Consider the following 27,582-nt stretch of genomic DNA (forward strand, 5'->3'; position numbering starts at 1 on the left):
TGGTCCCTGGCTCCTATGTTTAGTACCAGCCAAGGAATTCACGCGTTCCTTGCTCCTTCACAGATTCATCCACAGGGGTTGGAACTAGGGGTGCTGCCGCACTCCCTGGCTTGACCTGGTTTCCCTCATACAGAGGGGTTACAGTTTGGCTGAAGGCTGTCAGCAGCCCCACTGTACACACTGTCCCAGCGCCGCTGGATTCCCCCGCGTGCTGTTTCTGTCACAGACACCGCGCTGTCACTGTGTGCCTGCGGCACGCCACCAATCAATCAACGAGCCGGGTCTGCTCCAAAGAAAACGCGCCACAGCCTCCGGCTAACCCCCCCAGCTCACATGAAGGCGGCACAGCCGCTAGGCCCCCCACGGCGGTTGGCCGGGCAGATACAGGAGTTGTAACTCAAGGGCCAGAGGAAGGGAGACTCAGGACGTTTAAGAGCCAGAGAGAACCCAGCAGGGTGGTACCAACAAGGGGTTTACTTGCTTCAAAGACCTGCCTGGAGCTCTGCGTCCTCGTCGCCGTGGCTCCCCTCCCACCTCTGCTATGTTCCTTGGCCCCCGGGCTCGGGCTCTTCCCATCCTCCTGCTTTCCCCGCGGGCTTCCCGGGGCAGCGATCCGCGCCGGGGAATCCGCGGCGAGGTGGTTCATTGCCCCTCCGCCAATGGCAGCAGCCCGCTCAGGTGGCTGGGGGGGGGAGGGGACGTGCACCTGAGCCCGCCCGCCCCGCCCCGCTCCAGGGCGGCGTATTTAAAGCGGCGCCCGCGGGCCCAGCTAACGGGGCAGGCGTTATGGCGGACGAGGCCATGGATAGTTACCTGTACTCAGCCTACACCCCCTACTCCTACCGCTACCAGCCGCCAAAGGGCAAAGGGCCCCCGGGCGCCTGGCGGCAGCGGGGCACCTACTTCTCGGGCTATGGGGACACGGCGGCGGCGGCCGCGGCCGAGTACTTCGATAACTACCAGCGGGCGCAGCTGAAGGCGATCCTGTCCCAGGTGAACCCCAGCCTGACGCCGCGGCTCCGCAAGGCCAACACCAAGGAGGTGGGGGTGCAGGTGAACCCGCGGCAGGACGCCTCGGTGCAGTGCTCGCTGGGGCCCCGCACCCTGCTGCGGCGGCGGCCGGGCCCCGGGCTGCCCTCGCTGCGGCCCCGCGAGCAGGAGCAGGGCAGCCCCGCCACCGCCACCACCAGGCCCGTGCGCTTCCCCCGGACTATCGCCGTCTACTCGCCCATGGCGTCCCGCAGACTCACCACCTTCCTGGAGGAGCCCGAGGACGCGGGGCAGGAGGCAGCCGAGGAGGAGCCGGAGGAGGCGGCCGCCGAGGAAGAGGAGCAGCAGCGCACTGAGGCGGCCGCCGTGCGGGCCAGCTGGGAGCAGCCGCCCGGGAGCAGCGCGGAGCCGCAGGAGCCGCGGCTGCCCCAGCAGCAGGAGGCGGCAGAGGAGTTGGAGGAGGAGGCGGTAGCTGCCCCGCTGCAGGAAGGCCCGGTGGAGACCCCCGAGCGCCAGGCGGGGCAGCCTCAGGCCGCAGCCCCGCAGGAGCAGGAGCCGGGGCAGGGCAAGACCCGCCTGCGCTTCCAGGTGAGGGCCGGGTCACCGCGTGCCGCTGCAGGGCAGGGGGTGGCGGGAAGCCCGGGGGCGGGGCCTCGGGTGACTGGCCCTGGGGCGGCAGCGATTCTCTGCGGTGGGGTCACTCCTTGCACCGCTGCCAGTACCCTCCAGGGTGCGGGAGCTGGGCTGGGCAGGGCAGGCCTGGCATGGCTGGGAGCTGGCTCCCTGCCGTGGCTGAGTAACCCTTGTTCCCCCCAGTTTCTGGAGCAGAAGTATGGCTACTACCACTGCAAGGACTGCAACATCCGTTGGGAGAGTGCCTATGTGTGGTGTGTGCAGGGCACCAACAAGGTAGGCCTGGTGTTCCTGGGTTGCCCCTCCGCCCCCTGGGCTCTGATTGCCACTGACCTGCCTTCCCCCTTCCTCCAGGTCTACTTCAGGCAGTTCTGCCGGACATGTCAGAAATCCTACAACCCCTACCGTGTGGAGGACATCACCTGCCAGGTGAGCACCGCCCCCTTGGGCTAGGGCACTGGGATGCCTTGTAACTTGGCCTACTTCAGGGAGGTGGTTTGTGGGGCCTTCTCCACCGTTCCTTCCAGTAAGCCTGGGAACTCCAGCTGTGCTCTAGCACCACAAGTGTGTGGGGCTTTGTCAGCAGCCTCACTCCTCCCTGCACTGAGCAGGCTATAATCTAAACTACTGCAGCCAATACTGCTCCCACCCCTAAGCTTGCAGATCTCTCCTGCCTTGCCTGTATCACTGCAGTTCAGGTGCTTTCTCCTCCAACATCCTTGCTTCTTTCTAGAGCTGTAAGCAGACCAGATGCACCTGCCCTGTGAAAGTGCGCCATGTGGACCCCAAGAGACCCCATCGTCAAGATCTCTGTGGGAGATGCAAAGGCAAACGTCTTTCCTGTGATAGTACATTTAGTTTCAAATATATTATTTGACTGGGATACTTGTTTAAAGGATCCTAGTGTAAAATTGCAATCAAAGCAGTTTTTCTTTTGAAAGAATATATAATATGGTGGGGTGTATAGCTGGGCAAACCTACAAATAAAGGTATGGCAAAGCACTCTTATAACAGATAAGGCATGCTCATGTCTACCTTTTTTGAGTATGGAAGTTGCAACATTCCCAATTAGGAATGGGGGAGAAAGCACTGTCCTGTCCTACAAGGAAGAGTAGTTCTGTGGCTGATTTATTGTTATGGGGACAACATCTAGCAGTTTGTTTCTGGAAGAGGCAGACATGCTTTCCTAGTGACCTCCCTAAGCTTCAGGGAGGCATCTGAGGAGTGACCTAGATAGCTGAATCTCAAATAGATTACTGGTGTAAACTACCTCCATTGCTCTATGTAAAGCATCCATCTCATTTAACACAAGAATGAAAATCCAATGGCATCCTTCCACAATACAGGCAAATATTAATGTAGGATTGCAATTTAACTAAAATGTTCTACAGTCACTAACTAGTATAGGAGTACATAAACATACACAACTTTTTTCCTATCAATCGCTTTAACATCTGAAAGTTAGCAATTCTTTAGTCAGATCATGAAACAAACATATAATCCTAGGCTTGAGCTGAAGACAAGTAGCAAGTTTAGTTGTAAAAATGGCTATCACTAATCTTAATACTTCCAGGGGCTGTTGTAGCACTATCTTTAATGATGCCCCTTAACCTAAAAGGGGCATGTACTCCAGGTGTGCCTGGCTGTAAAGGGGAGAGGGTAAAATGAAACAGCTGTTGCTAATGGACCAGTTAAAGATTTTAAGTGTCTGTCTTTAATGTTTAGATCAATTTGTAATTGATACAGATCAGTGTGGCTATCAATAACTATCATGGCTGCATTTCTCACTTATGGAGCCTACTGTGAAATAGTTTACTTCTGTTCTAGCTGCTTTATTCACTAATCTGATAGCGACTGTTAATTTTCTCTACCTGTGTATTTTTCAAACTGTGTAGACAAAAGCTTCTGTTACCAAGAGTCAGTAATGTATAACTTTTTTCTGTGAAACTCTCTCCTTTAAAGATAACACATTGTTAATATCCAGCCTTCTTTTTGACTTGATACACCCCAACATTTATTGATCAGCAGCAACACTTACCATGAGGAAGGGTGGTATTATGTAGCAATTTCAGAAGGAAGTTGCTATAAGAGGAAACTGTTGCATAATTTTAAACATCTTCCTTACTGACCCACGGTCACTATGCTAAGATGGGAAAACACAAGACAGGGCTGTCTAACTTCTGGAGGTGCCTTTAAACTCTGCCTGTACCTACCACATATATACAGTGCTTGGCTTCTGCCTACTTGCATGTGATCCTCCCCTTCTCTAACTGTGAAGAAAGTCCTTAAGGTATGAGAGGATTTGTGGCCTTTTTGCTAGAATGGCACAGACATGAACTGGAACCACAGTAGGAGTAAGCAGAACCAGGGAACTGCATCTCCAACCCCACAATAGCACAGTACTGTCCTGAAACCATTGCTGCTGTAAGCAATGTTGACCCTCTGTAGGAACCAGCATTGACTGGGAAAGGTATTCATTTCTTAGTAGTAACACCAATTTCTTAGCAAATGTTGCATCCTACTTAAGACTATTCTCCATATTTACCTCTAATTACAGTTTGTTTGGAATGTAGTTTATAAGCAACTGGATGAAAACTATAATAAGTGTCTTTTCTCCATTGCCCCCTTCCACTGTTCATCAAGCTTGTGGTCAGATTCCTAGGCAACAGTGGTACTGTATACTGAAGACTTATAAAATCTCCAGTGTTTTTTAAAAGCACTGACTTATTGGAAAGACAGAACATACTCTTTCATAAATAAGGTCTTTTATGAATTAAACTTAGTAATGTAGGGCCTTCTGCAGGCAGTTAATGAAGTTTTTCATACTTTTTAATGAAAGTCCATTAGATCTGCCACTCTTCTCTCCCTTCCTCAGTGAAGATAGGAAAGGGCACACTACATAAGAATGGAAACCACTTTTTTTCCTTACAGTAAAGGTAGACTTGGAGATAAGAACTGCATTTAAAGTTAGGTACAGAGTTCTAGTCTACATCTATTAATGAGAACCTTTTTAAATGTTTGCCATATAAAGCAGTTGGGTAGATACAACCCTTAACAAAAGTAAGGATAATCAGTCTGTAAGACAGTACATCTCTTGAAATTAGAAAATCCATGTCATGTGTATACATTACTCCTTGCTATTTTGTTTGCAGTACATTCTTCATCCTCTTAATGTTTGTATTTTGCAGCTTGTAGGACGACATTCTACATCCCTCTTTTTTTTTCTCCCCCATCACAAACTTGTTTCTAGTGTGCAGTTAAATGTTACAGCTAGAATCAGTGGTGACCAAATAGCTTTTAAATGCCCTTCTGATAGTTGCAGTAACTCAGATTCAGTGTGTTTAGCACAGACTTGTTCCCAGCATAAATATAATTTTGTTTTGCCTCTTATTATCCATTTCTGCCCAACTGTGTGTTTGAAAATGTAGGCAACTTTACTGCCTGTGCTGAGTATGGGGGGGTATTTTCCAGATAAATTTTCCACATTTGAGTTCTAGGATTTTTAATATTTTGTCCTGGAGCCTATCACAGAACACTAAGGCCACTTTTGAATGTGGAGACCTATTTACCTATTTGGTAATAGGAAAGAGGAACAGTGACTTGTCCAGTTAATATTAAATAAATGCAGGGGATAGCTTAGAATTTCACATACTAATCATTTCCCTACAATTTTTTCTCCCTTGAGAAATTTTCTCATTTGTCTGTCTATATACCTTTCCATTACCCATGAAATTTATTGCTCATCTTCCCTCCTAGTTTAACAAATTGTAATTCTGTTGAAAGACTAAGTACTGAAACACTACAGAGAAAAATGTAAATCCCCTTCCCTCTCCATACCTGAAAGTCCAGATGTGATAGTGTAAATGTAGAACACAGGTGGACTGTTTATGCATGTGAATAGTCTGGCTTGTATCTCTGGGTATCCACTGAGAGAGAGGGGCCGTAACTCTCAAGGGGAAGATTCTCTGAGGGAAAGATGTGAGTTGCTGTATTTGGGGGGAGGAGTGTGCAGCAGCAGTAGTGGTGTTGGTATGCAAGGACATGCTACATTGCCTCCAGCATGGCAGCAAATGTGTATGTGGCTGTCCAGCTACTGCTTTCCTTTCTGCTGCCTCATTTCCCTTTCACTCTGGTTTTGGTGCCCTTTTCTTGCTTTCCCCTCCATCTCTCCTACCCTTCCCTTCCCTATGCTATTTCAGATTCTTGGAAGGACATGCTTGGCCCTGTCTGTCGTCTTATACTGACTGTCTTGAGACTTTCCTCCTAGGTTCTCTTCCCTATTCTCTGCACACCCCTCCCCCCCACCCCCACAAATGGTCTGAGAGAATCTGACTACTGGCTTCTATGTAGCTATAATACTGGCCACTTCTTTCTAAAGTGAGGGCTGTAGAGTGCCAGTGTCAAAAGATGAGTCTTTAAGCCAAATTCTGCTACATCGCAAATATCTTTAATCACATCAATATGTGGAATGATGGAAAATCTTTTCTCCAATCCATTAATGGGCTGTGCTGCCTTTGCACAGATGGAGAGGTAGTCTATATTTCCATCAGATATGGCCAAACCTTTTAGAAATACTTATTACTAACTCCTACAACTCATACCCATGTACATAATTACAATTTTGACCCATGTAGTTATAGGCCTGTCAGTTGAACATGGATCCCAGGTAAGATAATGGAGCAGCTGATATGGGACTTGATTAATCAAGGAATTACAGGAGGGTTACATAATTTAATGCAAATCAACATAGGTTTATGGAAAATAGATCTCTAACTAATGCAATTACAAGTATTGATAAAGGTAATAGTGTAAATGTAATACTTAGCCTTTAAGGTGTTTGACTTTGTATGACATGACACTGATTAAAATACTAGAAAGATATAAAATTAACATGACACATTAAATGGAGTTAAAAACTAGGTAAGTGAGATCTTAATGTAAAATAAAGGGGGAATTGTCATCAAGTGAGTGTTTCCAGGATTGATCCTGGGCCTTGCACTCTAATGATTTCTAATCAAGGATGTGTAAGAAACTACAAAGGATACAGATAACACACCCACCCACCATGGGGCAGTGGTAAATAAGGAAAGATCATGGATTCAGAGCAATCTCAATCACTTAGTAAATGGCACATAAGCCAACAATATGCATTTTAATATGGTAAAATTCCTACATCTAGGAACAAAGAATGTAGGCCCTACTTACAGGCTAGGGAACTCTTATCTTCCACAACCCATAAATCTTTTTCCAGTTTACCATTTCTGAGGAAAATCAGCTGACCATGAGCTTCCACTGTGATGCTGTAGCCCAAACAGAAATCTAGAGTAGATAGATGAACCTGCTGTTGGAATACTGCATCCAGTTCTAGTGCCCAGAATTCAAGAATGTTGATTAAGGGGAGAGGGTTCAGAGAAGAGCCATGAGCATGGTTAAAAGATTAGAAAACACCTTTTATAGTGATCTTTTTTTCTTTGAGTCTAAGGGGTGATTTGATTAGTTAAGTATCCACATAAGGAACAAATTTATTAAGGGACTCCTCAGCCTATCAGAGAAAGGTATAACACGATTCCATGGCTGGAAGTTGAAGCAAGACAAATTTAAAAATGGAAATAAAAGGAAATTTGACAGAGGGTAATTAACCACTAGGAGTTTACCCAGGGTCTTGCTGGAGTCTCCATCACTACCAATTTTTAAATCAAGATCAGATGTTTTTCTAAAAGATATTTTCTAAGAACTATTTTGGTGAAGTTCTAGGGCCTGTTTAACACAAGAGGTTGGACAAGATGATCACAGTGGTCCCTTCTGGCCTTGGAATCTGTGTTTTTAGATGAGATGTTAACCAGTACTTTATCAGAAAGGATGTGTTAGCTGATCATTTCCTTTCTAGAACTGAACTTTTCCCTCAGTCTAACATTTTTTCCCTTCTGGCTCCTGACCTTGCATATCTAATAAGATGGAGAGCACTATGGAAAGTAGTGGGAAGAGAGATCAGGAGAGAAGTCAGACACACATTTCTATAGTCCCTGTCAGGAGAGAACACTTTCTTTAGAGACTACTACATAGAACACCTTTCTCCCAAAAGGAGACCTCACCAGAGGAGAACAAGCTAATCTTGGACAACTTAATGAAAGGACAATACAGACGACAACTTGATTTCTTTTAAGGTGACTGATGCTCCTTTTAGATGAGAACTACATTGGACTGAATTAAATGAACCTTGGAACCTGCCCACCTAGTGCAGTGTATGGATTTCTAACACATCTTATCCATCTGGCTATGGACAAGTTGTCTTGTTTTGGATGGAAAGATAAGGGTGCTGACTTTTTTCTGAAGCAGTCCATGTGTTTGAGGTACATCGTCATTGCTCTGTGGACTATGAATAGTGCATCAGAAAACTTTTCTGTCCTGGAACAGCAGACTTGATCAGAAGGGGAAGACTATGGCCTGTGGGATATGGAAAAAGTAATCTTTTCTCCCCAGTTACCTAAGAATCAGATTTATAAGACTACCTTCTTATTAAAGATGCAATAGTGGAGGTCAGTGTTATGGACCTCAAAATGATCAAGTTCTGTGACAATCATAGAACTGTAATGCACAGAGACATTTGTATGCTGCTTCTAGTTTTCTTCATGCTGACATCTGTATATAGAATATCCTTTCAAAATTTACCTGTATGCAATTCATATTTTCACTACACAAAAATTAAATGATTGCCATGAGGAAAGCATAGAGAGCTGCAGTTATCACTACACTTCTTTTGAAAACAGGTGCTTCTGCCATATCATCCTACATCACTGCAGGTGCTGCATCATTGATGAGGCAAGAGACTGGATCTTAATATAGTTTGAGAAGGGGCTTGCTGCATGTTGCTTCATGACAGTGGCTGGTATTAGTCAAGCAAATGCTATAACTAGGGAACAGTAGGGTGGGGATAACATCTGGTTTCCACCCTCCCTGGCTACTATTTCTTCCAGCACTTCTGGCAATTGGAGGATTGGGTGCTTTTGATAATGGCAGTAATAGATTAATCCTGTGGGCTGTCCATCCTCTAGTTTCATACTCTAGTATGTTTTAAACACTTGGTAGGGAGTCCTGATTTGTGTCAAATGCAAGAACTCCCTGTCTCAGGCCTATGCCCAATGCAAACTTCTGTTCCCATAGCACGATACCTGTTGTGGACACTGGATTGTGTAATTTCAAAGGGGGTTGCAGGGACTGTCACAAAGTTCCTGTGTATGTGAAGTAGGATGGATTGTGGTTTGTTGCTAAAAATCTAGGCCAGTTTTTCAGTAAAGTACAAGTTATCTTACTTGGTTTGTTGGACACCTGGTTGCAAATGTCTTCTCAGACTAATCCTTCATTGCTTTCTCTGCCCCCATTTTTATTAGTTGACACTCCGGGCAACAGCATATTCAGCAACTCTCATGATTTCACTTGGCTAAACCTTTACCTTCTGAACCAGGGGGTGTACCTGAGAAGGTTAACAGGTCATTGACCCCCCCAGTATCAGATCAGGTGCTTGATCATCTACAATAATATTAATCTAGGATAGCAGCTAGCACAAGAATCCAGCTAGTTATAAGAACTGGATGTGTAAAGCTTGCTCCTGTTAGCAAAATAAAGTACACTTAACAAAGAAGTGGTATACCAATTTGTGGCTGCATGGATAGCTGGTGTGGGAGAAAAGAGTGCTAGGAAGACACGGTGTAGTGCATTTTAAGATGTTCCTTCAGAGGCTTGGGAGGAAGGTGGATTGGGAGAAAACACCCAGATAAGGCTAGACTATAAAGGAAGAGAATATTGCTGGGAACCAGTTTAGTCTGATAATTGCAAGAATGGAAAGTTCCAAAAACTGCACACATTACTGGTTAGGAATTGTGTACTGGAATTCATAATTAGATGTGGGGCATGTGTAGTATAAGCCATATTACAGTCTGATGCACACTAAAATGCTTAGTGTAGACAGAACCAGTGAGAAGAAAACACAAATGTTTGCTAATTCATTGCTGAAATTGTACAGTATGTTAAATATTTCCACTTCAATGTTTACAAATGTCTAAAAAATGACACATCCTTCTAGCTTGCACAAAATACACAGGATGACAGGTACAATGTTTTTATTTTACAAAAAAAAGGGGGCTGGTAAAAGATGATGTAAATAAAAGTGTAATGCGCCACTAAATAAAACTACATATCCCCAGTAAGTACTTATTAAATAATTAAGAACACCAGCTACAGTACCACAAACATCAAAATAATTCAATTTTATCAGGTCAAAAAATACAGTGATTATGAATGTGCCTTGACCAGTTACAGAGCTTGTTAAGGTAACAACTACTGTCAGCAGTCCAACAGCATGCACAGTGCCTTCAATTAATGCATTTCAGCATAATTACATTTCTAGTGGGGGCCAATTCCCCAAGAAAAGGCAAAGCTAAGAATTTCATTTGTACATTCTAAACTCTGGAATTACAGATCCCAGTTTAAAAAAAAAAAATCACAGTGGGTAAGAGATGCATATAAAAATACTGGGTGTTCCTTTCAAATCACAGGAATCATGGGACTACATTCACGTATTTCTTTTACAAAATGATTTTCAACAGAATCCAGTTCATTTTATGCTACAGTGAAAAATGACTATGAACTATCAGTATACAGAAGTATATTGCAGGTTTGCATGTTTTGATAGTGTTTCTTCTTTCATTTTTTTTCCTGTAGTCCCAGTTCCTGAGGTGTAACATGAGTTATGAAGATACGTGTAAATGCGTCCACACCTCTTTTCTTGAACTCAGCAGACTACACTGACTGAAACTCATGTATTCTACTACCACTAGCCACTGTTCCCCTCCCCCCCATTAGCTTTGTACATCTATTCTCACATAACAGTGCATTGCATGAATGTACAAGAAAAATACTGGTTTTGCACTATACAGTTTCTAGAATATATACAGAATAAAATAAGTTAACTTTCTTCTAATGAGAATTGCTGATGGGCAGCATATATCTTTAATATACATTTTAAAGTCTCTGCAGGCAGCTACTTTTTGGTTAGTTATCAATATTTGTAACATAAGCACTGATCAGAGAACTGAGCAGCATTCCAATAAAGTTAAGATATATTATTTCTTTTAGAAACACTGGGGAATCCCAGTTTAAAATATTATTAAATGTCCTAACATTTACACACTGAGGATTAGAGCTAATAAAATAAAATTTCTCCAAAAATAATCTTGCATTGCTCTTTTAGGCATGCTCTGAGACCTTATCAACAAACATCCATACCTTCAAAATGCAAGTCATATATCCATACATTTCAACTCTCACACAATTCCTCATTACAGACAAAACAAAAAGCAAAACAAAACATTGAGAAATCAATAGTTTTTGCAAAGTCTTTACAAGTCCTTTTTCTGCTCATGTATGACTGCACATTCTTCATGACACTGCACAGTGTGTCATTAGGCATTAGTTGATGATTACACTTACTGTTGTAAAACCGGGAAATCTTGCAGGTTTTCAGCCAAAATGAATCAGCCTTGATTTTAGCCTCATCCCACCTGCTTTACTTGTCTCAACATCTGGAGGCCATTACTGCAACAGCACTTACAATTCTGTTTCTACAGAAAATAATGCATATATATGCATTGCTTTTAGCCCTTTTCCTTTAATGTAGTTTATATCTATATAATAAAAAAAAAAAATCACTGCTGCCCACACCACACAACTGTTGTGTGTAGAAACAGCAGTCAGTAAGATGTTAACGCCATTGGTTTTTAGATCTTTGTTTTTTGATGAAATTTCGTGCTATGTTAAAATTCTGTATTAGCCATCAGTTTATTTTTTATGAAAGGTGCTTGATAGTGTTCTGAGGCATCCTTAGCTTTGTTTCTTTATTAAATGAAAAGCTGTTCAGACTCCAGTGCTCATCATATTTCCTACAGGTCTGGCTTTTGCTAGAAGCTGATAGGATTGAACCATGCGTAGAGACTCTCGAATTTCTAGATTAAGTTCCATCAGTTTTGAGCTGGCTTCTGACATGTCTTGGTTAGGGCCTACTACTGCAAAGCTACCCGTCTGGCCCAACGTCTGATGACGAAAATATATATGCAACAGCGTTTGGACTGGGTCATCTTCAGAACTGCCAAATATGTCATTGGGCCAAATAGACCTGTGAACATATAATTTAAATATTTAATATTATTTTCTTTCAAAAGAAAACAAAGCAATTAGTTAACATGACTTTCATTTTTGTTTTAAAGAGTGTGTGTGTTATATAGGAAAAGAATGTGAGAAGACAGAGTTCTAAGGTGCTAGTCCTATACTTAACGAGATGCCATTTTCTTACAGAATAATATACATTGTTTATTTTTCAAAGGTTACAGTTGTTAAAAATCAGAACTACCCTTCTTAAATGGTGAAATCCAAAAGAGAAAAACACAAAAACAGTCAGGTTTGTCCTTTTCAACAAGGACATCTAGCAAGAGTAAAAAAAAAATTGGAGTCAAGCCTGTTTAAATTTAAAATGTCCATTACGAAACTAAGTGCTGCTCTAAAAGCATAATAATTTAAATAATTTAACATTTTACCTGAAAGCCTTGACCTGTGCTACAGCTGATATAAACTCCTTGCTTCTCAAGGTTTCAATGAGAGAATGAATGGCAGTTTCTGTGCTAGCTTGGGAAGCCTCTGATATTTCAATTTCTTCAATACCACTGTCTGAGGCAGATTCAGCCTCTTTCAGACAGCTTTCCAGCTGGGCAAGTTCTTCTGACATGTTTATAACCTAAAAGAAATATGGAGAGTTGAGCCTTTCTGGATCCAAAACTCTTTTCAGCCGAATTAAGTGTTGCAGGAAGATAGGGATGTGCACTTCACCCCACCCCCCCAGAACTGTGCATTAGGCGGGGATACAGACAAGGGCACCAATGTGGCCCCTTGGCCCAAACACTCATGCATATGGATGATTACACGAGTCAAGTATTTGTAATGAGCATTTGGGCTTTCACCTAGTCTGTCCTTAGTCAGTTCTTCAGAATTCCTTGCAGGAATTCTTACCTTGCAATCACACTGTAATTGGTGGGCCATGAACCCTTCCACCTGTAGCCATGTATCAAATCAACGTAAAGTAGCAGCCTCTTTTGGAAGAATAAAATAAAGTTGAAATGATTCTATTATAAATAAAGAAAATCTGAATGTACAGAAAGAAAAAGTTCAGTACACATATATAGCAGGGTGACCAAACACTATAGTATGGTCCAGCCAGTGCACATACTGCAGCGCTGTTCCTGAGTTTGCACTCAATCTATCATGGTCTACACAGAAAGCAAAACCAAGATCATAATTCCCCAGACAGGACAGGTGGGAAAGAAAACTCCTTAGCCACAGAGTATGAGTAAGACACGAGACCTAGACTCTGAAGTGCTTCTACGTCTGACATAGTGAATGGGGAGCCAAGAGGGATAAATATGCATGCTCAATTGTCATAGCACCCCTGACTAGGAGACACATCCTTTCATCAACATTACCCAATGTTATCAACAAAATGTGCATACTGGGATCTGAAGAATGAAAATATCCAGGTGCCCATTGTGGGGGAGGGAGGTGTGTGTAACTGATAAGGAGTGTGGGAGAAGCTTGAGGAGAAAGAGGGTAAGTCTACACAGCAAAAGCTGTGCACTGGCTAGCCTATCTGAGCTAGCTTGAGTCATCTAGCAAGGGTAAAAGGAGCACTCGAGAGCATAGCACAGGCTTCCGAGCAGGCTAATGAGCTATGTATCCAGGGTCTGTGCCAAGCTTGTACTAACTGCGCTGAAGTCCACCCTGGGCTGTCTTCATTGTTATTGTTACCTCTGGTAGTTGGATTCAAGCTAGCTCAAGTAGGCTAGCCAATGCACACTGAGTGACAGCTTTAAAATTGCTTCCTCTTCATTAAGTGCCCAGCTGCCCTTTCAACTCAGCAGTTTTGTATGGCCCTACAGGCTCTTTTAATTAACCTTCTGTTGTAAAAACCTCTATTAGCTTTTTTTTTTTTTTTTAGAAATGTCACTAATGTTGGGTGCCTCTTTGTTGTGTTTCCAACCTGAGACACCTGCTCCCTGATTTTTAGTTGTGTTGAAGACATACTACCAGCTTTTTGTATACATATGCACAGATAGGTTATATTCACCTGAAACTTGAATATGGCTTTAAAGCTGTAACACTAATTGCAAACTGTACATAGTTGTATAATCAGAAGAGAAGACTCAGTGGAAGAAGAAAGAGTCTTAATAACAGAATCTTCTTGACTGGAGTTAACGTACCTCATTTACGGTTTGATTGTTATACACCAACAGTGACACAGAACATTTTAAATCCTTGATTTTTTAAAGATAATTGGGCTCCCTGCATTACTGTGTATTAAAGAGCTTTCGAGTAGTCCAAGGATCAACACAGATGCAATTATTTTCTCAGTCATTGAATTATAAGTTCTAATAAACCTTTTATCTCTTGGCTACAAAACAGCTGGTATACACACTTCCATTTTCAAAAGAGATGACCCGCTGATGATTTTTAATGGGTATTGTTTTTGAACACCAATAATAGGTAGCTAAATAATATTATTTCCTTTACCTCTGCCTCTTTTTTGATTGTATCTACTTTGCTGATGAGTTTGCAATAGGCTTGGAACAGAAGCAGCAACTGGAAATGCAACTTGTATAATCTCCGACACAACTCCAGCTCCTACAAATGTAAACAGCAACATTAGCACTCCCTGAATTTAAGATAATCTACTAACACATGAAACAATCAGACAATAAATCATAGCCAGTTTGTTCAGCACCAAATTTACAATATTAAAAATATTTATTTGCTTACTGAAGAAAAGGAAATGTCAAGAAGGTTTACAAGCTAATGTAGTGAGAAGCTGATGAAAGCAGGTGAAAGCTGCATTCAGGACTAGATTGGTAATTAGAAAGAAAGTAGTATTGCTCTTGCAGGTTAAAAGTTTATCTTTTAAGAAGGGCAATCACATTTCCAACAAGAAGAAAAAGGATTCAAATGACATTTCAAAATGCCATGCTCCAGCAGCAGCAAAGAATCCTGTGGCACCTTATAGACTAACAGACGTTTTGGAGCATGAGCTTTCGTGGGTGAATACCCACTTCCTCAGATGCATGTGACATGCATCTGAGGAAGTGGGTATTCACCCACGAAAGCTCATGCTCCAAAACGTCTGTTAGTCTATAAGGTGCCACAGGATTCTTTGCTGCTTTTACAGATCCAGACTAACACGGCTACCCCTCTGATACATGCTCCAGCAGGAAATACATAGATTGCTTTTATTTCTTTTGGCTGTTTTGTCAGTTTAAACAGTAGATCTGATACCAAACAAATAATTGTGATTTATGAGTCTGGCCTCTTTTCCCAATATTAATATAAACAGGTAAATATGCTATTAACCCTAGACTTAAGGTTACAATTGCACGATAGAGCAAAAGGAAACTAATTCAATTCTTAGACATAAGAATAATGTTTCCTTATGAAAGCTCACTATGATTTTATTTTAAGAAATATCAGATGGTAAATTCTTATTGAAATGGAGCAGCAATATTAACTTATGCACTGCTTTGTTTGCATATTTTTATCTAAAACAGTCAACGAGAAGGCAATGTTAATATTGCTTTAGATTTAGAGAAGCTACTGCTAATGGTGTCATCTACTATTAACTTGTATTAACTACAGGATCATATTATCTACAAAGGACCACTAGGTCATGGGTTAGGACTATACAAAATTGAAGCGTGCAGTATTTTTATAATCTATGATGAGACATTACTATCTCACAAATGGAGACGAGACAGATGGAGTTTGTTGACTGACATGGTTAAGTATTCAATAAATCAAGAACCATCACTTACTGCTAGAATTTCCATTTGCTAAGCAAGAAGATGAGCAGGTCACAAAAATACAAAGGAAGAAAAAGATCAAGAATTAGTGTAGGAAATTATTTTAATTAGGGTTATAGATGTCCCAAGTAAACTGGAGGAAGAAATATATCTACCATTCTCAAAAGATTCATTGAGTGGGAAAAATATCAGTCTGAATTCCAAGTGAAATTACTAAACACTCGCTGATATAACTGACAAAGAGTAACTTTTTTTCTTGCTGTCCTACCCATTAACAAAAATATACTTCAACTACAACACTGCTACAGGAGGGGTCTGGAGTTATGTGTGTGTAAATATTTATATAAACCATCAGAAAAAAGAACAATTTGGGTTTATTATCTGTACAATCCGTTTTCCTTAATCCATGCCATCATATTTGAACATAGGGGAAAAAAACAAAAATGACCCCCCCCAATCACTTTCCCCATGAATTTAGGGTGTTATGTCAATCTGGGTTTTGAGTCAACTCAAAATATCTTTGTTTTTGAGTTTTTAATTAAGACCTTTACAATACTTCAATGCAAGATTTTCACAGTCTAATTTCCCTCTAGGATTGTGCATTTGGTATTTTAGAAGAAGAATGTGCATGTGTGTGTGTGGGAAATGTCAGGAAAGCCTTTTTTGGCTATGTCTACACTTACAGTAGCATGTAGAGTACATACACACTGCATGCACCCCTAGCATGGGTATAAATAACAGTGTAGACAGTGAGGCACTACTTCGGTGAGCAGAGTAAAGACACACCAGAACCTTAGGATACATATCCTACACAGCTCTCTTCATACTCCCTGTCTTCCCCATCTACACTGCTGTCTTTAGTAGTGTAATGTCCCACTGCCTTCCTGCTGCCAAAGCCTTTCCCTGCCACACGGAAAAGCTCTGGCGGGGGGGGGGGGGGCCACTGGGGAAAGGCTCTGGAAGCTCCCTGCAGCAGGGAAACACTCTCAGTTGCTACACATGGCAGGGTGGAAACAGCTTGCTTTTCACTGTGGCGTGTAACTACACATATCCTAGATGCCGCCACCAGTGTATACCAGGCCTTAGAGTGTAAGTTATTTGGGGCAGGGAAGGTCTTTTGTGTTTTGTACAGTGCCAAGTACATTGGTGGCACTTAATACATACATAAATAATAAGCATATGAGAGATGATGCAATCAAAGTGACTCTTCCACAAAGGAGCAGTTTATGCTTTAGTATTATGTAAATGCACAGAATATATACAATGCCTATTTTTTATTTTGTAGTCTGTACTCACTAACATCTAAATAGTGTAGTAATTAAACAAGCAGTAACTATTGGGCACCTTGCAATTTCAGGAGATTAGACCCTGATCCTGAACCATGAAAATCAATGAGGGTTTTGCTACCGACTTCAATAAGTATAGCATCGAAGCCCATAGGGTTCGTCTATACAGCAAAACAAACAGTCCCGTGGCAGTGAGTCTCAGTCACGGGGCAAGTGCTGTGGAACTAACAGTGTAGACATTCAGGCTGGAGCCTGGGCTCTGAGACTTCCACCCTTGCTGAGTTTCAGAGCTCAGGCTTCAGCTTGAGCCCAAACATTTACACTCTATTTTTAGCCTTGCAGTGGGGGCCTCAGGAGCCTGAGTCTATTGACATGCACCCAGACTTGCTGCTGTACTCTTTTTTTTTTTTTTTTTTTTTGGTGCATAGACATACCCTTAGTGACCAGCAGAGAAGAGCTAATTTTGTAAATTTCAGCCAGTTATTAAGTCCCAGTACATGTCAGGCACAGTCTATTACTACTATTATAAACCAAAAATGAAAAAAAAAAGACACGGATTTCTACAGGGAATGTAAGCATAAACAGAGCCATTCTAAAAGTTGAAGTAAAGCTCTACTCTGTAAAAACGGTATTGTGTGGTTTTATATTTATTCTCTCTCCATTACTTTCACATTAAATTTACTCAGTTTACAGATAACATAATTTTCTAACTGCCATTCCCACAATCTCAGACTGGGATCTTCTGACAGTCAGGATGCTTTCTTTCTGGCTCACTTGTCATCATTATTAGTAAGGATTCTGTAACTGGATTTAATTAACAATTCTGTTGATGATGCATGTGCCAGAAGAGAATTCAGCTCTTTGCTCCCTAGCTGTATTGACATCAGTGCTAAAAAGTAATAGGAGAGAATCTTATTTATGTCACTGAACTAAGCATATCTGTTGAATGAGGTGCCATTTTTTCTGATCATAGCAGCATTTTAATGCTCTGTACATTAGTTGATTACTTTAATAATTTATCAACATTCCGTTCCACTTACAAGGATTTCTGAAACAAGTACCACATTCAGTAACCCACAATAGTTCCTTCAAGTCATTTCTAAATGTATTTAGAAAGTCTGTAAAAGGTGTTTTTTTTGAAAACTCCTTAACTGCACTTTCCTGCCTTTGTGAGAGTGAACAGGTATTATATCTTTAATTTTTTTAAAATTTTAAATAAATGTATGATCCAGTGAGAGTGTCATATTACTGGGAGGCAGCTTTGCCATTAACTCAACATGTGGGCTCAGGCAAGCCATCTAGGCTGTGTGTCTTCAAAAGGTGTCTAAGGGAGTTGGATGCCCAACTTCTACTGAAGGTCAATGTGAGCTGGGCATCTAACTCCCTTGAGCCCCTTTGACAATCTCATCTTTAACCTTTTTGGAAAAACTTTCTTGAATCTTTTGCGCCCTTCACTGATTCTAACATGTCTGTACAGGTTTGAAGTAAACAGGTAAGCTGGAATAATTTGTATAGTGGGGATGCTGAGAGCCATTGAACCAAACTGTAAACCCATATCATGGAAACCACTTCAAGCCAGTGGGTGCGGCAACATCCCCAGCACCCCTATTTCCAGCACTTATAGAAGGACTAAATTTGGCCCTCCCTCCATTTCTCCATCTATAAGCAGAAATACGAATACTCACTGCCCTCATGAGTATATTGGGAGAGTTAATTAGTGTTTATAAAGCATTTTGAAAATGTAAGATGATATATAAATGCAGAGTACTATTTTATTATTACATAGGTAAAGTATGTAATAAATCTTTAGGACACTGTGTAGGGAAAGTGTGCATGCCTTATACAATGGAACACATGTCAAGCAAGATATTAAGGTGTAAACAATTTTTAATACGCATTAAAAATCCTTATGAACAGTATTTAGCTTGTGTGCTTAGCCATTTTTCTGAGTTAAAAATACTGGCCATTTTAAATTGTTTGTCAAAATTCTTAACACAGCTATACATAATAATCTCTTGCTCCAATATTGTTTTAATCTAAAAATATAACCAAAAACATCTGAATTGGGATTTTTTTTTTTTTTTTTTTAAAAAGAGACTTGTATAGTTTAAATAGGTCCAAATAGAATTTTGTGAAAAATGAAGAGAAAATTCCTTTCTAGGCTGAAACTATGTGCGCAAAGTGGGAATTTTTACTGCTGAAAATACATTTTAAATAAAAATTAATTACAGACATAAGTATATCATCACCAACAATGTTACTGTATGGATTTTGTTTAAAAAAATTACATTCTTATAAACAGATTTCATAGTCGACTACAAGGAAAAAAATTATTCCCATTTCTAGAGTTGCCAACTTTCTAATCACACAAAACCAAATACCCTTGCCTAGCCCCTGCCTTGAGGCCCTGCCCCTTCTCCGAGACCCTGTCCCCACTCATTACATCCCCCTTCCCTCCATCGCTTGCTCTCCCCCACTTACTCATTTTCACTGGTCTAGGGCAGGGGGCTGGGGTGCGTGATGGGGTGAGGGCTCTGGCTGGGTGTGCAGACTCTGAGGTGGGGCCAGAAATGAGGGATTCAAGGTGTGGGAGGGGGCTTGGGGCTGGGGTGTGGAAGGGGGTGAGGACTCTGGGGTAGGGCCAGGCATGAAGGGTTTGGGGTGCAGGAGGGGGCTAGGGCTGGAGCCGAGGGGTTCGGAGTGCAGGAGGGAGCTCATGTCTGGGGCAGGGAGTTGGGGTGCAGGAAGGGGTGTTATCTCTGGAAGGGAGTTTGGGTGTGGGAGGGAGCTCAGGGCTGGGGAAGGGATGTGGGATCTGGGTAGTGTTTCCCTGAGGCGGCTCCCAGGAAGCAGTCAGCATGTCCCTCTGGCCCTTAGGTGCCTGGCCAATAGGGGCTGCGGAACCAGCTTTTGTGACCGGGTCAGTGCGCAGAGCCCCCGTGGCTGCCCATAAGCCTAGGATTCAAGGGGACATGACGGCAGCTTCACTGGAGTTGCACGGAGCCAGGTAGGGAGCCTGCCAGCCCCGCGCCAACTGGACTTTTAATGGCCCTGTCAGTGGTGCTTGACGGGAGCCACAAGGGTTCCTTTTCGACCGGGTGTTCTGGGCGAAATCTGGACACCTGGCAACCCTTCCCTTTTCCCCTGACTTGGGTTCAGAATATAGACATCCAATAATTTTTATGGCTTAGGCCTCTCCTCTCACATATAATGCCCCTCACTTCAGATATTGGATAAAACTGATTCTCTACACGTTGATTTTTCAAGATACATATACATAATTATGTGTGATTCATAAGACTTGGCATGGTCAAAGTCTATGGCTATTTCTACACTGTGAGCTAGGGTTGTGATTCCTTGCATACACATACTTGCACTAGCCCTGTGTGACCTAGCATGAATATAAATAGCAGTGTAGTTGCAGTAGCACAGGTAACAGCAGCAGATGCATGGCTTAGGGGTGCTGAGTTTGAATTTGTCTAAACCAGTGGATAGGTCCTCATCTAAGCTGTGCTTCTGCTATCTATGCTCCTAAAGCTACACTGCTATATATACTCACACAAGCTTGAGGAGAGCTAGCGCAAGTACGCACACATGAACAGGGGAATCACACCTTTAGCTCATAGCGTAAGCAGAGCCCAACTAGTTTTTGCGCATGTATTCTGAATTACCCAAAGCCGGGGGGAAGCATGTTCTTCCTTTTTATGTTCCCTGCCAAATCTGCCTATGAAAGTGATTTTAAACACATCTATTCTAGTTATGTCTTTCATCTGATAAAGTGGGTTATATCCCATGAAAGCTTATGCCCAAATAAATCTGTTAGTCTCTAAGGTGCCACAAAGACTCCTTGTTGTTTTTACTGATACAGACTAACACAGCTACCCCTCTGAAACATGATTTTTATGACAGGATCCTAGAGGGCAGAATCAAACCCATGTACCCAACAGTAGCAAAACAATGTATGTGCTTGGATTTCCCTCCCCACACCCCCACCATTTTACAGTACATTTAGTGAGAATATTATGCATATATTGTTTAAGAAACAAACCTTGTTTCAAGTAGACAAGGCTATTACACCCATTACAACAATTAGTAGTGTTAAAGACATGGGTGATCTTCATGCAATGTATTCATGCACATTTTTTACAAATAAAGTACAACATTCAACTAATAACAATGGGTTGTTTCATATTAGATAGTAATTAGCAAAATAACATTTGACAAAGTTTCGGTGATGCTGCTACTTTAAGAATAAAACACAACAATAAAGCAAAATATTGTTCCAGTCAGGTCATACATATGTATATAGTACTAATTATATTAGATTCAGTACAGCTTTTTGGTCAGACAATCTATCTATCTGACAAGCACAGAAACAGAATACTAATCCTTTTTCTTCTAGAAACAGCTGCATAAAAGGCAGACTTGCTTTGGTACACAGATACTATCTACCCTGCTTATCTAACTCAATGTTATTAAGCCCTGAAGTGAGACTGGTTGCTCACTTTCATAAAAGACAGCCCTTTATTATTAGACCAATACTTAAGAATCTAAGTTTCCAAAAGATGGTTTGATAACTGAAATGAAAAGCTTTACCAACATTCTTTAATCTTTGAGACGATCTCAAAAAAGGACTTTTGTGCAGAACACAAGTTTTTTACTTTAATAAACTATATACAAAGGATCCACCAGAGACAGACACCTACCTGAGCATCTGTATTGGTTCTGTGTATGCCATCATCGGCACCAAATGTCTTTTTGCAATCATCTAGCCACTACAAAATAAATATAAATAATTAAAACTACTCTGCAACACAGAGCAAACCAAAGATTGTGATACAAATATGAAAGACCTGTATTGCTATGAATACCTTCCATATGCCCAGATCATCATCAGTGAAATAATTTAATTCATACATTTTGATATTCTCATTTTGTTTAATTCTAGTTAAAATGGTCTTTCAGATGCTTACTGCTTGGCACTTAATTTCTTATCAGCACTGACCTTACCAATGAACTCTTTGTTCTGCTAAGAAAAAATACTATGTAGCAGTTACCCTTGTTCCCTCCACTGGAAATTTCACACAAGCTTCATTATCCCATAGCGTGGAGTACATGTTACCTCTAATGCTTTCATTAAATTTGGTGATTGGGGATGGATGGCAGGTGGTGGAGGAAATAGAAAATTCCTTAATTATATATGCTAAAATAATTTCCATTCAACTTGCTTTCAGAAGGATTCATTATATTATTCCTCCATACCTTTCATGGCTAAAAAGATGTGTGTCTAAAGAACACTTTGAATAAAACGTTGATTCAGTTTAGATAAATGAAAGGATAAAACTTGTTACATTTATTGGGAAATAGTATGATCAGAAAATATAATTCTCCTGTATAGCCACATGTACAACAAATGTATTCTATTGATTTCAGAGAATGTTTTGTGCAAGAGACAATCATTATCTTGTAGGATGTAAAAAGTTAATATAAAACATACACAAAAACAAGCTAACAGTCTTGCTGTACAGTGCATCATTTTAGCTTACACAGCATCAAGCACATTTTGGACATTACTATAACACAAATAATATCAATAATGCTGAAGTAGAGTATTACTGGAATAGCAATGCACCATGCTGAGATAACGTGAAAATTATCCCCTGTAACACAGAACAGGCTCTACACAATCCATGGAAGTAAATTTAGCAGAATGTGTCCTGTATATCATGAATCCTATTGGAAATTTTAGTGACCTTTTCCTGACCTTTGTCTGATGCAAGAAAGGGAAAAGAAAAATGTGATTTACCATCTGCTTAATTTAATAAAGGCTACTTAGTGAATTAACTAGGCCTGTGTGCTTATCAGAAGGAGAAGTGGAATTCTCTAAACACTGTGGTGGCTGTTTCAATTACTGACATGGATCCCACTGTACATTTTAAATCTTGTTTTTCTTTATATCTGACAGCATCTATCAATAATAATGATATAGTTTGCATCAGAACAAGTGACACCAGAAATTGGGAACCTAATATCTACTTTTCACACTCTCTCTGATGTCTTCTTACACATTTGACATTTTTGAAATCTTAAAGAGAAAAACAATTTTTTAAAATATTAGAGATCCCTGCAGTATTTACATGATACATGAAGTGCTCTATATTCTTATATTCTCCTTTGAGTCAATGGTTTTAGTCTGTAATACAGATATGAGCACAATGAAAGTCTTAGTACAAGGGAACAGAACAGCAGTTCAGAAGAGCAAAATTGGACAACATGAAAGATCTTGGTCCAGACCCATTGGTTTAGCAGTACAAAAGGGACATTGCTTCCTTTATGTGTGTGCTGTAAAGGGGCATGCTAGGGACCATTCTTGCTAGTGTAAGTTACAGAAGCCCTGTGGATGTTCTGACTTGCACTGGTAGGTAGTTTGGCTCCCAGCTAATACCAGGATCAGTGGAAGCAAAAAGAGGTTACTCATCTTGTGCAGCAGCTGAGGTTCTTCGAGATGGCTGTCCCTGTGGGTGCTCCATGTTAGGTGTTTCGGTGCACTATGCTTGTAATCAGATATTTGTAGTAGCAGTGCCTTCTCGCCCCGAACACTCACCTACTGTGCACAGGCAACCATCCCCCAGGTCCTTCTCCACCCTAGAGAATCAATGTGAAACTCCGATGTAGAGAGGAGGAAGGGGGGTAGTGGAGCACTCACAGAGACAACCATCTCAAAGAACCTTAGTTACTGCACAAGGGGAGTAACCTTCTCTTCTTCTTCGAGGAGTGTCCCTGTGAGTGCTCCACTTTAGGTGACTGTTGAACAGAGCCCCTCAGAGGAGGGGAGGGGCTTCGGAATTGGTTCAGTGACCACAGATAGCACTGAGAGTCCAAACTGAGCATTTCCAGCTGACTGCTGTTCTAACGTGTAATGTTTAGTAAAAGTATGGGCAAATGCCCAGCTGGCTGCTTTGCAAATGTCCATGATGGGTACATTATTGAGAAAGGCCACCAATATTGATAATGCTCTGGTCAAGTGACTGCAAACTCCTGGCGGAGCTGGTAGATTGTTGTTTTGGTAACACAAATGGATACACCTTGATACCCATTAGACAATCTTGGTTTTCAAATAGTTTGACCCTTGGAACATTCTGTTATAGACAGAAATAGTCTAGATGACTTCCTGAATGTTTTTGTCCTTTCTAGGTAGAAAGCTAGTGCTCTGCAAACATCTAGTGTGTGAAGTGATGCCTCCCTGAGGTCAGCATGCGGTTTTGGGAAAAAATGCAGGTAAGTATATGGGTTGATTTAGGTGAAATGGGGAGGCCACCTTGGGTATAAATTTTGGGATGCGACTATAAGATCACTTTATCTTTGAAAAATGTGCCATTAGGGCACCTAATTCCCTGACCCATCTTGCTGACATGATGGCAATGAGGAAGGCCACCTTCATGGTAAGTGTAACAGAGAACAAGTTGCTAGGAGTCTAAACGGTTTCCCCATGAGACTGCGGAGAATAAGGTTAAGAAAGATCCCATGTAGGGGCAGAGTCTTTTAGGGTGGGTAAGTGTTTTCTATGCCCTTTAGGAAGCATTTAGTAGTTGGGTAGCAAAGACAATGACTCCGTCCACCTTATTGTGGAATGAAGTGATGGCGGCCAGGGGTACTCTGAAGGAGCTGTTAGATAACCCCGATTTCTTAAGGTCCTATATATAGTCCAGTATCCTGGGTAGTGGGGCCGACCATGGGAGAAATATGGCTGTCCTGGCACCAAATGCAGAATCGGGTCCACTGCTATATGTATATTTTTCATATGGTTAGTCTTCAACTGTTCAGTAGGACATCTTTCACTTCCTCAGAATAGTCTTTGTAAATCCCCGTTAGCCATGGAGTAACCAGGCCTTGAGATGGAGAAGGGGTAGGTTGGGGTGATTGACGCATCTTGAGTCCTATGTCAGAAGGTGAGGTATTCTTGGAAGGGTTTGAGGTGGCTTCACTGCCATCTGTCCCAGGTATGGGAACCTGGGTTGTCCGGGCCATGTGGGTGCGATGAGATTATCCTGGATTTGTTCAGCTTGATCTTGTGAATGACCTGACTCAGGAGTGGGATTGGAGGAAATGCATACAGTAGTGGTGTTTCACAATTTATTAGGAGAGCATCGCCCAAGGAGTAGTGTCCCAGTCCAGCTCTGCGTTCTGAGTTGTGAATGGGTCTATAATGCGGAACTCCCAGAGGTTGAATATGGCTGTGAGAGGTGCATGATCCAGCTCCCACTCATGGGTTTGTGAAAAGTCTCTGCTCAGTTGGTCTGCTGTCATGTTCTGACATCCTGGCAGGTACGATGCCTAAATGTCTATGTTGTTGGTGATGCACCAGTTCCAGAGGCTATTGCCTCAGTGTACAGTGGGTATGATTGTACTCCCCCTTGGAGGTTTATATAGAACATGCATGCGATATTGTCCGTAAGGATCGTGACAGTCATGGTTTGGATCAAGAGAAGGAAGTGCTCGCATACATTTCTGACAGGCCTTAGTTCCAGTATGTTTATATGTAGGTTGGATTCTACTGTAGACCAGCGACCCTGGATGGTGTTGTTGCATAAATAGTTCCCCATCCCATGAGGGACACGTCCATAGTGATCGTTTTAGTAGGAGCTTTCTGCTGGAAGGAGACACCTGAGCAGACGTTCTGTGCCTATGTCTACCATGTGAGCAAGTTCTTTACCCTGCGGGGCATAGTGAGATGTCTGTTAAGAGAATGTTTTTGTGGTATATAGACGGTGCAAAACCAGGCCTATAAGCATCTCATGTGTAGCCTTGAAGGCTTTACGATAGTGTCGTTTCAGGCATGTGCCCCAAAAGTTGTAAGCACGTTCTGGCCGACGTTTGTGGACTGTCCGTCATCATTGTAATCAAACTGGTTAAGGTGAGGAAGCACTGTTGGGGGTAACCCCGTTGTTGTGGTGAGGAAATCGAAGGAGGTTCCTATAAATCCCAGTTGTTAGGACAAGAACCATGATGGACTTCTGCACTTTTATGTGTAGTCTGAGATCTTTAAAAAGGATTACCGTGGTTTGTGTGGCATTTAGTGCTGCACATTGTGTCAGTGCCCTTAAAAGACAGTCGTCTAGGTATGGACAAATCATCATCCCCCAGTTTTCTGAGGTGAGCTGCAATGACCGTGAGGACCTTGGAAAAGACCCTTGGGGTGGCTGACAGGCCAAAGGGGAGCACTCTGTATTGGAAATGTTGGTGTCTCAGGGTGAATCACAGGAATCGTCTGTGCTCCGGGTGAATGGTAACATGAAAGTAAGCGTCATGTAGGTCGAGGGCCGAGGGCCAGTCTCCCTTCTCTAATGCCGGAATTATCATGGAAAGAATCACCATTTTGAAATGTTGCTTTCTCAAGAATTTGTTGAGTTGTCCTAAATCTAGGATGGGTCTCCATCCATCGGTCTTTTTCTGAGTGAGAAAATAATGGGAATAAAATGCTCTCCCCCTGTATTGATGTAATACTCCTTCTACGGTTCTGTAAATTATCCAGAAGGGTTACTCCATCTCCTTCATCTCTTTTCCACCTACACAACCCCCCTTACCTGTCCCTCTTCAGGGACCCCTCTCACAAGCCCCTGTTACAACAGGAAATAAACCACTTCCTAGAAATAAACCCATCTGTCTGTAGTGACCGTGTTCCAGACTGGGTTGTATGGTGACAGACGGTCTCCAAAATGGGCTAGAGATTGGGTTTAGTTCCAGGATCAAAGAATGTGGAGGTCTCATGCCCTCTACCAAATCTTCAAAATGATTGTCTGGAAGTAGATGGTTGAGACATGGAAGGCTGATCTTGGTTCTGCCTGTATCTCATCTGTTTCTGTTTACAGCATTGGTCATACTGTCTTTGTGGCTGGATGTATGGGGCAGTTCGGAATCACTGGCTGTAAAATCTGCTGTTTCTTTTTGTTCACAGGTACATAGATACGCAGGGATTTTAAGGTGGCCCTGGAGTCCTTTAGAGTATGTAAAGACACATCTGTGTTTTCTGCAAAGTTTCTGACCCTCAGAGCATAAATCCTCAACTGTGGCTGGACCTCCCTAGGGAACCTGGAAAGTTGAAGCCAGGATGCCTGATGCATGACCGCAGAGATAGTGATGGAGCGTGCTGCCATGTCTGTGTAGTCGAGAGAGAGGCCTGTAAGGCCATTTTGGCAATGAGACACCCTTCGGGGACATTAGCCTTGTATTGTTTTTTGTTGTTGTCAGGCAAATGTTCTCTAAAATGTCAACTTTTATTGAACAGGTTGTGTATGTATTTAGCTAGAAACGCTGAATAATTAGCTATGTGAAATTAGAGTGTGACTGAGGAATAGGCTTTCTACCTGAACAGGTCTAGCCCAGAGGTTCTCAAACTGGGGGTCGGGACCCCTCAGGGGGTCGTGAGGTTATTACACGGGGGGTTGTGAGTTGTCAGCCTCCACTCCAAACCCTGCTTTGCCGCCAGCATTTATAATGGTATTAAATATATAAAAAAGTGTTTTTAATTTATAAGGGGTCGGGGTTTCACAATCAGAGACTTGGTATGTGAAAGGGGTCACCAGTACAAAAATATGAGACCCACTGATCTAGCCTTTTCCAGTCCTTATCGTAAGGGTTGGTTCTAGACTGGTACTCTTTTCCCCTTTGAGTAACAGCCTCGACCGCCAATGAGTTCGGTGCAGGGTGAGTGAACAGAAACTTGGCCCCTTTAGCTGGCACATAACACATCTTGTCAGATGTCTTACAAGAAGGCAGGGGTGTGGCAG

The 27,582-nt window shown here is 42.1% G+C and overlaps 2 protein-coding genes and 1 long non-coding RNA gene across 26 annotated transcripts in view; 1 reads left to right on the forward strand and 2 right to left on the reverse strand.

The window, feature by feature from the left end:
- Positions 1 to 1,307, reverse strand: part of LOC115652007 — a 67,728-nt gene extending 66,421 nt beyond the window's left edge. For both annotated transcript variants that reach the window (XR_004000507.1, XR_004000506.1), the window contains exon 1: positions 1,251 to 1,307. This is a non-coding gene — a long non-coding RNA (uncharacterized LOC115652007). The remainder of the gene's footprint in view (positions 1 to 1,250) is intronic.
- On the forward strand, positions 743 to 27,241 carry ZAR1 (zygote arrest 1). 3 transcript variants are annotated; one of them, XM_030563444.1, is made up of 4 exons: positions 743 to 1,578; positions 1,807 to 1,899; positions 1,978 to 2,052; positions 23,990 to 27,241. In XM_030563444.1, the coding sequence occupies exons 1-4, from the start codon at positions 787 to 789 to the stop codon at positions 23,999 to 24,001; spliced, it is 972 nt and encodes a 323-aa protein (XP_030419304.1). In that variant the 5' UTR covers positions 743 to 786; the 3' UTR covers positions 24,002 to 27,241. The 3 variants fall into 3 exon arrangements, with proteins under 3 accessions (XP_030419304.1, XP_030419302.1, XP_030419303.1); XM_030563442.1 differs by lacking the exon at positions 23,990 to 27,241 and adding an exon at positions 2,357 to 3,554; XM_030563443.1 differs by lacking the exons at positions 1,807 to 1,899; positions 23,990 to 27,241 and adding an exon at positions 2,357 to 3,554.
- FRYL (FRY like transcription coactivator) overlaps positions 9,724 to 27,582 on the reverse strand; it is a 383,738-nt gene continuing 365,879 nt past the window's right edge. For 17 of the 21 annotated variants that reach the window (XM_030563429.1, XM_030563431.1, XM_030563418.1 and 14 more), the window contains 5 exons: positions 21,502 to 21,570; positions 15,522 to 15,539; positions 14,233 to 14,343; positions 12,210 to 12,406; positions 9,724 to 11,791 (listed from right to left, as the gene is read on the reverse strand). In XM_030563429.1, coding sequence (XP_030419289.1) covers positions 11,533 to 11,791; positions 12,210 to 12,406; positions 14,233 to 14,343; positions 15,522 to 15,539; positions 21,502 to 21,570 — 654 coding nt within the window. In that variant the 3' untranslated portion in view covers positions 9,724 to 11,532. The remainder of the gene's footprint in view (positions 11,792 to 12,209; positions 12,407 to 14,232; positions 14,344 to 15,521; positions 15,540 to 21,501; positions 21,571 to 27,582) is intronic. The other 4 variants (XM_030563436.1, XM_030563424.1, XM_030563421.1 and 1 more) reach the window with 1 other exon arrangement.

The sequence above is a fragment of the Gopherus evgoodei genome, chromosome 5, assembly GCF_007399415.2.
Source record: "Gopherus evgoodei ecotype Sinaloan lineage chromosome 5, rGopEvg1_v1.p, whole genome shotgun sequence".
In the NCBI taxonomy this organism is placed as follows: domain Eukaryota; kingdom Metazoa; phylum Chordata; order Testudines; family Testudinidae; genus Gopherus; species Gopherus evgoodei.